We start from the raw sequence: 10,913 nt of genomic DNA on the forward strand, positions 1-10,913 counted from the left end.
GGGGAAGTGTCGTTACCTCCTCGTGGGCGGAGCGCACTGAAGTTCTGAGACACTCAAGTCATTTGGCAAAAAAATCCCACAGCTTGTAAATGGTAGCGTTGGGCCCCTAAACCCATGAGAGAGAATTATAAGCGTATTATTTAAAACTACGAAGCGGCTGATGCTGGAAACTGCTAACAGGATTGGACTCAGGAGTGCCAATGGGGATGGAGGTCAAAAGGAAGGGAGTCGGAGTTTTGTTTGTTTATTTATTTATTTAAAAAGAAATTTAATAGTTATTTTTGAGAGAGACAGCGTGTGAGTGGGGGAGGGGCAGAGAGGGAGGGAGACACAGAATCCGAAGCAGGCTCCAGGCTCCGAGCCGTCAGCACAGAGCCCAGTGCGGGGCTTGAACTCACGAACCACGAGACCATGACCTGAGCTGAAGTCAGACGCGGGAAGTGAACCCACAAACTGTGAGATCATGACCTGAGCCAAAGTTGGACATTTAAGTGACTGAGCCACCCAGGCGCCCCTCCATTTCTAAAATAAGGTAGTATGATACATACCCCTTCAAAATCCCAAAGCACACAGGTATTTTTTACAGCTGCCTACATTTCCATTTTACAAACAAATTGTAATTTATTTCATTTGTCTCCTTTTGAAGGCCACCTAAGCTTTCCCAGTCTTACCCTAAAAATAAGACAATAGACTTTAAAAAAATTTATATATATATATATATATATATATATATATATATATATATTTTTTTTTTTTTTTTTTTTTTTTTAAAGAGAGAGAGAGAGAGGGGCAGAGGGAGAGAAGGGGACAGAGGATCCAAAACAGGTTCTGTGCTGACAGCAGACAGCCCAATGTGGGGCTTGAACCCACGAACTGTGAGATCATGACCTGGGCCAATGTCGGATGCTTAACTGACTGAGTCACCCAGGCGCCCTGAGATGATAAATATTCTTACACTTAAGTCTTTGTGTACATATTAGAGTGCTTCGCCAGTAACAACATTAAAAGGGGAAACTGTGAAGCAAATTGTGTGCGATACACTGAGTCATATGTAAAGGGAACACTGAAACAATATACCAATTGATTATGTCCTACATTATCAAGAAATATGAGGTAGGATGGGCCCAGGGTTTTAGTTCCAAGTGTTAAAACACATTCTGGATGGCCTCCAATGTGCAGTTTGCAAGCCCTCCAAACGTGCCTTACATAGACATTGGCAACATCTGGGTAAGGCTTTAACCTCTGTAGTATTCAGCCAATGAGGAACTAGGGGAGGGGCTTATATGCTAGGAAGTAAATCGTCTGCTGTAACTGCCCCAAGTGCACCTCTCCCTCAGACACCTGCTTTTGCAAGAACGTTGATTAAAGACTTGCTTCACTGTACTCCAAGTCTCCGTGTCCCTCCTTTGATTGGGTCGGTGGGCTTATTTCTAACACAAAGTGTCTCCTTTCTTTTTATTCATGGCTTAAAAGAACAACAATCATTTCTTTTCTTCACAAGTATACAATGTGGGTAGGCTCATTTCTCCTTCCCACAGTATTAGCTGGGGTGGCTTGATTGGGCCTGGAGGATTTGCTTCCAGAACATCTCATTTGTGTGCCTGAGAAGCTGGTTCTGGGTGCTACCTAGGAGCTCAGTCTAGGAATATGGGTAGGGACCTTAGTTCCTGCCCACGTGGCTACTGATGCTTCCTCACAGCCTGGCAGCTGAGCTCCTTGAGCAAGTATCCCAAGAATCTGGGACAGTAGCCACAGGGCTTTAAAAAAATTTTTTTTAATGTTTTGTTTATTTTTGAGACAGAGACAGAGCATGAGCAGGGGAGGGGCAGAGAGAGAGGGAGACACAGAATCCAAAGCAGGCTCCAGGCTCTGAGCTGTCAGCACAGAGCCCGACTCGGGGCTCAAACTCACAGACCGTGAGATCACGACCTGAGCCAAAGTCGGACTCAACTGACTGAGCCACCCAGGCGCCCCGCCACAGGGCTTTTTTAATGACCTTCTCTTAGTATTGTTTCTTTGGAACCATCCGGGGTTAAGATAAATGTGGGGTGTCACCTGTGATGGGGTTTTGGAGTGATGGGAGTTCAGAGCTGATGGGCAAGAAAGAATTCTTGAAGCATCTTTGGTGCAAAAGGGTGATTTTATTAAAGCACGGGGACAGGACCCATGGGCAGAAAGAGCTGTGCTGGGGTTGTGAAGAGTGACTGCTTATATAGTGTGGAGTTGGGGGGAGGTGAAGTCAAGAGGAAGTTTTTTTTTTTTTTTAATTTTTTTTCAACGTTTTTTATTTATTTTTGGGACAGAGATAGACAGAGCATGAACGGGGGAGGGGCAGAGAGAGAGGGAGAAGAGGAAGTTTCTTAAAGGGATTTCCATATGCTGAAGGAGACACAGATTACTGGAGGCCGGGCTATTGTCAAGCTAAGGTTGTTTTTCCTTCTAGCAAAGCATTAGCATTAAGACAGTAGGGGGTTCCTGGAGATTCAGCTATTGATAAGGTTGCCTTTTTCTCGTAATTTACTAAGATATTTGTAAACTGATGGAGATTCAAGTCCTGCATGACTGTGACCTCTATCAGTTAACCATTGGTTTTCTCTCCCTTTCCTTTGTCCTTGGGTAGCCAGGAGTGACTGATGTATCACACATCCCACCTTGTGGGGGGTGGTTTGTGGGGCGTCAGCCTGCCTTATGCTCCCTCATCACCTGTGTCATCAGACAACATTGTTTATCATTGAAAAGACCCCTGACCAGACTAAGTGGATTGCCAGTGGGCCCGTAGCCTACGTAGCCTGGACTGTTTTAAAAAAAATGGTTTAGGGGGCGCCTGGGTGGCGCAGTCGGTTAAGCGTCCGACTTCAACCAGGTCACGATCTCGCGGTCCGTGGGTTCGAGCCCCGCGTCGGGCTCTGGGCTGATGGCTCAGAGCCTGGAGCCTGTTTCCGATTCTGTGTCTCCCTCTCTCTGCCCCTCCCCCGTTCATGCTCTGTCTCTCTCTATCCCAAAAATAAATAAACGTTGAAAAAAAATTAAAAAAAAAAATGGTTTAAGGGGGCACCTGGGTGGCTCTGTAGGTTAAGCGTCCAACTCCTGATTTCAGCTCAGGTCATGATCTCACAGTTCGTGAGTTCAAGCCCTGCATGGGCTCTGCGCTGATGTGTGGAGCCTGCTTGGGATTCTCTCTCTCCCTCCCTCACTGCCCCTCCCCTGATGGCTCTCTCTCTCTCTCTCTCTCTCTCTCTCTCTCTCAAAAATAAATACATTTAAAAAAAAAGGTTTAAGAAATAAGTTTTTGTTTTCCTGGGTGAAGTTTCTTTTTTCTGAATATGACACTTGTATACTTTGGAAGCCACCCTCATGGGCTGATACAAGCTGATGGTTCCTGTCCCGTATGAGGATCTACATGTGAGATAGTTTGCATCTCCAACCACGTGGCCTACCCCTTTCAACTGGGCTGCCTGTTTGGGAGGCCAGAAAGGACCACCTAGATAGTTGCAAGGCATCCCCATAAAGATGTGTCTAACGCTGTCATGGTGGCATGTTGGGTTTCCCTCCTATGTCCTCTTAACTCTGCTCTGCTGAGCTGAAGCCTATTGTGACTTGTGTATGTGAACTGAAGAAATCGGCTGCTGTGACACATAGTGGTTGTGAATGGAAAACAGACTAGAAGAGAGAAACTCAGTGTAGCTTCCAAGACAGGCAAGCGTTGTGCTCAGAAACAAGAAAATCCACCCAGGAAAACTGAGACTTCTCTCTTAAGTAGTCCACAGGTTATGCAGGCCCTCTGGACCTATGGGTCCATTTGCTACCAGAAACTGGGTTCACATCTTGGCCTCTTGGTAGTGTTGAACCACAAGACAGAATGAAGCCAAAGAATAGGGAAAGAAAGGGTTTTATTTTCAACGAGGAAAATGCGGTGGATCTTTGGCGGCGGAAAAATCATCTTAACATGACTGAGTCCAGGCCAAAGTCACTAGGTTTGGCAAAGGTCAGCATTATCAATTCTCTGGCTCCTTGTGGTCTAGTATCTGAGTGCTCAAAAGGGCTTAGATCCCACAAAGATTACTCCTTAGTGTGCACAAGGCTGTCTTCACATATGAATGAGCACTGGGAGTTTTAACTCTGATTTATTGCCCTGATAGGATTAGTCAACCTCCTGGCTGTTTATTCTTACACTGTTTCATAAGATGGCCCCCGGGGCCTAAAATGACTCTCCTTGTGTCCAGAAAGCTATGTCTGTCATTCCTTTTCCAGGGATCTCTAACTCCGGTCACATAGTCGCAGTTTTCAGTGCGGATCAGGAGAGCTCTTAAATGATAAACAATGTTGCCTGATAACACAGCTGACACTACGCCTTTATCTTAAACCACGACGGTTCCAAAGAAACAGTATCCAGAGAACATGCCTGAGGTCAACTTCCCAAGGAGAAGGGGGTAAAACTTATCCTGAACCTATTTGCACTCACCTCCGCCCCAACCGTGAACTTGGATGAGCAAATGTAACACAGATCACGAGGACCTTACTATCCAAAGAGGCATCAACGGACTCGTCACGCCTTGGATTGGTCTGTGTTTTGGGTCATTTAGTTTTTATAGGGGTTATAACAGCATCCAATGGTGGGATCAAGGGCGGGTTTAAAATGCACCAAACACAGCAGCATATAGCATTTACCCTGTCACTCAAAAGGCCTGCGGGGCACCCTTTCCTGGGATTTCGCAGCCCAGCATCCCCAGCAGTCCCTCCTTCTGGCGGGAGGACGCGGAGCATGCGGTGCAGCGCCGCGCCGCAGTGCGCAGGCGCCTCCAGCAGAGCTCGCTCATGCGCACTGCTGCGGCGGAGGGAGCCGCCATGTTTCCGGCGAGGTCGCGCCATTAGGCTCGCAGTGCGGTCGCTTTTGCTGCCCCTGGGGCTTCCTGGACTCTGGGACTCTGCTGAGTTAGTGGCTGCGACTGCCCTCGCATGGGGCTGTGATCCTCCTTAATGGTTTCCGTTGGCGGCCCCGGGGCCCCGTCAGGGCTCCGCCGCCCCTTGGAGTCCAGGGAGAGTCGTGCCGAGCGCAGTGCACCTGATTTTGCCTCCTGGGGGGGGGGTTGCACAGGTGCATCTCCCATGGGGATGGAGCCAGCCTGCACCCCTTTACCCAGACAGATCCCAAGTTACACACGTGAGGTTCGGGCCCTCATACCTGCGTCTGCCCCATCCAGGCACTGGCGTCCCCAGGCAGTAGCCCTCGCTTTGCATAAGCCCACAACTCCGTGGCTGGCAGTGGCCCATCTGATGTAGCTGCATGGACATCTGCATGACGCCCGCCAGCCTAGCTGCCGCTGGACTTTGGTTGCTGACTTTGCAAGGTTGAGAAGGAATGTAAACACGCAAGCGGAATTGAGGCGCTTGCCCCCCATCAAAGGAAGTTCAGGTGAGAGATGTGTGTGTGGGTAGAAGCCAGAATGCACCCAGAAGGGGAGGAAGCAGCTTTAAATATTTGCAAAGCTCAGGGAGTGTCAGTGCTGGGCCACCATGATGGTCCTGATGGAGGAGGACCCACCGCTGTAGGAGCCTGGGGAGCGATAGCAGTGAAGCTCAGAGGGTTCCGAGCTCCTACGTTGGTGGGTTCGGAAACCAAGTCAGAAAACTGGGAGAAGGTGCATAAAAGCGCGTGCTAGGGAAAATAAAAGGCGGCCACGTCCCTTCCTTGTACGCAGGCTTCCACTTTTGCGGAGGGCCAGAGCTAGGAGGGAGCGTGACATGTAAGCTTAAATCAAGGTGGTTGCTTTCACTTTTACATGCTTCTGGACATTTTCAATTGGTCAGAAGAAGATATTTACTAAATAAAAGAGGCCATTCGGGGCGCCTGAGTGGCTTAGTCAGTTGAACGTCCGACCTCGGCTCGGGGCATGATCTCACGGTTCGTGAGTTCGAGCCCCGCGTGGGGCTCTGTGCTGACAGCTCAGAGCCTGGAGCCTGCTTCGGATTCTGTGTCTCACTCTGTCTGCCCCTCCGCTGCTTGCACTCTGTCTCTCGCATTGCCCCAAAAATAAACATTAAAGAAAAATTAAAAAAAAAAAAAAAGAGGCCAGAAAATTTCATGGCATTTCACCTTTTTATCCAGGGGCAGGGGAAGAATCGGGAAAAAATCGTAAAGGAAAGAGGTGTGAAAATAAAAGCTGCTTTGTAACTATGTTTTATGTCATGCTTTGTTCATTGAAATGGTCCCGTTTAAGTGGGGTTTTTTCAGCTTTATTGAGGGATAATTGACAAACGTATGTATGTGTTTAAAGTATACAACGCAATGATTTGATATACAATGTAGTGCGGAATTATTACCAAGATCAAGATAATTAACACATTCATCACCTCACACAAAGTTAACATTTTTGGTGTCGTTAGCCTCAAAAGTAGATGCTGTCACTTACTTTACCAGCAAAAGATGGGTTTATTGGGGGGAATAAAAGAGAATTGCAATCCCAGACAAACAAACTGTGGCAAAGCCACAGGCAAGTCCAGGGAGCAAAGGAGAGGCACGCTTTTTTTTTTTTTTTAATGTTTTTATTTATTTTTGAGACAGAGAGAGACAGAGCATGAGTAGGGGAGGGGCAGAGAGAGGGGGAGGCACAGAATCTGAAGCAGGCTCCAGGCTCTGAGCTGTCAGCACAGAGCCTGATGTGGGGCTCGAACTCACGGAGTGTGAGATCATGACCTGAGCTGAAGTTGGACGCTTAACCGACCGAGCCACCCAGGCGCCCCTGAGGCACACTTTTAAAAAAAGTTTATTTAATGTATTTTGAGAGAGAGAGAGGCAGAGGGCAAGGGAGAGAGAGAACCCCAAGCAGGCTCCACAGTGTCAGTGCAGGGCCTGACGCCGGGCTCGAACTCACAATCTGTGAGGTCATGACCTGAACTGAAACCAAGAGGTGGTCACTTAACCAACTGAGCCACCCAGGTGCCCCAAGGCACACTTTTTTAAGGAGAGAAGGGGTAACTCGAGAAAGCTTTCTGAATTAAAATTTCTTTGGAGGAAACTGGGAGTTATAAGTGTGGTGGCTTCTCATTGGCTGGGCTGCGATCTTCTGATTGGCTGGGGTGCGATCATCTCATTGGCTGGGCTGTTGCCAGGACAGAATCTTCCTCTTGCTGAGGTGGTGAGGTGGGCTTCTTCCAGTTGGTTCTTCGAAGGACTCTGTGAGGTATAGCTTGAAAGTTTACCCCTCTCCTCCCCTCCCAATCTGGGCTCCTGACATTGTATTTTATTTTATTTTATTTTATTTTATTTTATTTTATTTTATATTTTATTTTATGTATAATTATTTATTTTGAGAGAGATAGAGAGAGAGCGCGTCCTCGTGCAAGTTGGGGAGGGGCAGAGAGAGCCCCAAGCAGACTCCATGCTGTCAGCAGAGAACCCGATGCAGGGCTCGAACTCACAAACTGTGAGATCATGACCTGAGTCAAAGTCAGGCGCTTAACCGACTGAGGCACCCCGGCCACCCCAGACTCCATTTTAAATGAGGTTTCCTTTATTCAGATTCAGAAGAGATTAAAAAATAAGAAAATGAGAAGTTTCAGTCATATATACGTATGCAATGTTAAGCCATCTGATATTCTAGAAGGAGCTTTCTAAATTACACAGGCCTTGGGCTAATTTATATTTTTTTATTTTTCTCCATTTCAAAATACACATGCAGATTTTTTCAAGAGTTCCCATCTCATCCTGCTCACCCTAATACTCAAATCCTGCGCGTCTTCCTCAAAACGTCCATCAAGGAGATGGGTAACATGCTTATTTTACAGGTGAGTGACTGGGGCACAAGGAGTTGAAGGTCGTGGGGGAGTCTCTGAGTGTTCAAAGATGGGCAGCACAGGGACCAGGAGGCAGGTTGCAGGTCAGGTCAGTTGGCTTCTCTGTTTTCCTGCCAACCCTGCAGGGGGCTGTGGGGGGGGGGGGGGGGCGGGAAAGCTGGTGATATATGCGGGTCTGTGCTGGCAAATGCAAAACATTCCATCTTTGTAAGGAGCTCGCCTAGAGAGGTTTCCTTCAGCTGCAGAGAAAGAAAAATTAGGGAATTATGAGACGGAGACAAGGAAAAGAGTGGGAAGTTTCCAGAAATGGCCGGAGATAAAAATAACAGGAAGGGGATCCCCCTAGAACCCTCTGTGTCCCTCATCCCTGCTTCCTTCCCTCAGCCGCGAGCAGTTGGGGCCTTTACCTGGGGCAGATCCTGGAGATGGGCGACGAAGGGCACTGGGACTGGGTACCCAGGACCTTCAGCTTCACAACAAACCTCTTGGGGCCAAAGGACTCAGGACAGCAGAGCTCCAGGCAGGGCCAGAAGGTGCAGTCGGGGCCACATTGGCGAGTCCGGTTCAGGGGCAGGATGGTGTCATCGCTACAGCAGTGCTGCAAGGGGTCGTAGACCTGGTCCCCACACCGAGGGGCGGGCTGGCACAGCCACAGACCTGAGCCCATGGGGGCATCTGGTGGAGACACTGATGGTGGGCGTCCAAGGAGGGACAGATGCCCAGGGCAGCTTCCTCCCTCCCTCCCCATTCTCTCTCCTTGGTCTTACCTGCCACTGCCTTTGAACCCTGGAGGAAGAAAATTGTTATGCAGACAGGAACTCCTACGGGAAAAATAAAGTGGGCTCTTTTCCAGTCGGAATTCCCAATTCACGCCCACACCACACCAGGCCATTCTCAGATACCAGCGGGTGTCTGAGAATTCAACTCAGTCCTGACACTGTGTACCCAGAGATAGCATCAGCTCCTAACAGGTTAAGGGCTCAGTCCCGCAAGACTGTCCCCCACCCCTCACGGCAGACACTAGTCACAATCCCACCTGGGCTGTCACCTGTGCCTCTGACTCACCGGCTACAGATTGGAGGTTCCAGTGACCTCCTTAGGTTCGTCCGGCTTGCTGGAGCAGCTCACAGAACTTGGGGGAACCCCCGCTTATGTTATCGGTTTATTAAAGGCTCTGATAAAGGATATGAATCAGCAGCCAGATGAAGAGATGCACTTGGCAAGGTCTGGGGAAGGTTCCTGAGCCTCTCCAGGCATACCATGCTCCCCAGTCTCCACCTGCTTACCGACCTGGAAGCCCTCCAAACCCAGTCCTTTTGGGTTTTTATGGGGCTTCATTGCATAATCATGACTGATTAATCATTGGCCATTGGCCGATTCGGTCTCTGGCCCTTCTCCCCTCCCAGGAGGTGGGGAAGGTGGGAATGAATGTTCCCCTCCTTCGTCTGCCTGCTTGGTCCTCCTGGCTACCAGCTCCCATTCTTGGGTGGGGCTCAAAAGTCGCCTTCCTTTCACCTTTATGGCTCTGAGTCATTTTCAGGAATTTGTGAAGACCAAATGTACATGAGAAATACGTTTTGGTTATCTGAATGATCAAATACGGATTTCTTATAAATCATTATATCTCAAGGAGGAAAGTGGGGTGGGGAAAACGGTCGAGGGATCCTCAGGGAAGGCAGATGAGTAGGGAAGAAGACCAGGTTAGGGTGGTTTAAAGGTACGGATCTTGGGGGGTGGCACCTGGGTGGCTTAGTTAAGCGATCAACCCTTGATTTCAACTCAGGTCATGATCTCATGGTTCGTGGGTTCGAGCCCTACCTCGGCTCTGTGCTGACAGCCCGGATCCTCTCTCTCCCTCTTTCTCTCTCTCTCTCTCTGCCCCTCCCCCCTCAAGATAAATAAATAAACATTAAAAATAATAATAAAGGTGCAGAATTTGGTTTGGGGCTATCCCTGCAAGGGAGCTAGCTCAAACAGGTTGTGAGCTGCTGAGGCTTTCTGGGGGACGAGTATTAAGGGGAGACTGGGCTCCCAGACAGACAGAAGGTTTATGGTTTGTTAAAGAACGGAGCTGTTTGTCAGAGATGCTTCTGAGGTGGCCAGGGGTGGGGAGGAGACTGGGATGATGTTGGGGTGTGGGAACTGCGTGGGGGATGGGGTGAGATTTGGGGTCCTCCTTACCTAAGATACACCTTCGTGGTATCATCGCTTCTGAAGAGGGTGTAGGCCAATGAAGGAGAATGATCAGGACTGGAACGTTTTGCAGCCAGCTGGCCCAGCCTTTACTGACCCGTTTCTGATTGGGCAGTTCAGATCAGGCCACTCCTAAGCTCCCCAGCAGACTGTTTGAGAATCACCGGCAAGCACATAGTTTCCTTAGGAGGGGATTGATTGGCTGGTCTGCCCTTAGGTGTGAGCTACTGAAGACTGACTCATTGCTCGCTTCCTGGGCCGCTCCAGACTTCGGCGGACTGCAGCATGGCCCTACCCTAGGTTGAGCTTCTCAACGATTTCCATCCTGGGCTACGAGGGGAGTGAAAACTCACTCCATCATAGTGACACCCGTTCCACGCCCCCAGGCCCAGCCCCATCCACATCCCTGCTTCAGTTTCCAAACTCGTGCCCGGTGCCATACCTCTCTTGGTTCCCACTCCAAACCTAACCCTCTAAATTTTTTTTTTAAGTTTATTTATTTCTTATTTAGTAATCTCTATACCCAACATGGGTCTTGAACCCACGACCCTGAGATCACGAGTCTCACACACCTCCACCCTTCCAACTGAGCCAGCTGGGAGCCCCCTAATTCCCTAAATACTACTGTTGGTCATATACATAATACAACACATGTGAGCTCAGCTCCCTTTATAGCCTGACTGCATCTGAGCCGCCTGATCTAAAGAACCCTCTTCCCATTCCTCCTACCCAGGAAATACCTACATTCCTGAGAACACTAAACCCATCTCTCCCAAGAGATGCATCTCTTCTCCAGCCAGAGACCTATATCCCAAGGCACCTGAACACAGGGGACTTGATTTCATCCTGGATCTGCTCTTAACCTTTCCCTGAGCCTGAGTGAGGACAGAGACCCCCACAGCCTTCCCCTGCCTCAGGCTGGGCTC

At 49.0% G+C, this 10,913-nt stretch overlaps 1 protein-coding gene across 2 annotated transcripts; it reads right to left on the minus strand.

The window, feature by feature from the left end:
* Positions 1-7,627: 7,627 nt before the first annotated feature.
* Positions 7,628-10,104, minus strand: LOC121018649 (insulin growth factor-like family member 3). Of its 2 annotated transcripts, none has more exons than XM_040457463.1 (4): positions 9,976-10,104; positions 8,562-8,615; positions 8,202-8,481; positions 7,628-8,033 (listed from the first exon to the last, which is right to left on the minus strand). In XM_040457463.1, the coding sequence occupies exons 1-4, from the start codon at positions 9,998-10,000 to the stop codon at positions 8,030-8,032; spliced, it is 363 nt and encodes a 120-aa protein (XP_040313397.1). In that variant the 5' UTR covers positions 10,001-10,104; the 3' UTR covers positions 7,628-8,029. The 2 variants fall into 2 exon arrangements, with proteins under 2 accessions (XP_040313397.1, XP_040313398.1); XM_040457464.1 differs by having other exon boundaries at positions 8,202-8,469; positions 9,976-10,102.
* Positions 10,105-10,913: the final 809 nt, after the last annotated feature.

Source organism: Herpailurus yagouaroundi, unplaced genomic scaffold (assembly GCF_014898765.1).
Source record: "Herpailurus yagouaroundi ecotype Mexico unplaced genomic scaffold, PumYag 220, whole genome shotgun sequence".
NCBI lineage: Eukaryota > Metazoa > Chordata > Mammalia > Carnivora > Felidae > Herpailurus > Herpailurus yagouaroundi.

Excerpts from the sequence above, each read along its gene's own strand:
- LOC121018649 (XM_040457463.1), bottom strand. The coding sequence starts at position 10,000 with ATGATACCACGAAGGTGTATCTTAG. Across the intron at positions 8,616-9,975 it reads ACCACGAAGGTGTATCTTAG|GAGTTCCTGTCTGCATAACA; the intron begins GTAAGGAGGACC and ends TTTTTCCCGTAG. Across the intron at positions 8,482-8,561 it reads GGGTTCAAAGGCAGTGGCAG|TGTCTCCACCAGATGCCCCC; the intron begins GTAAGACCAAGG and ends GCCCACCATCAG.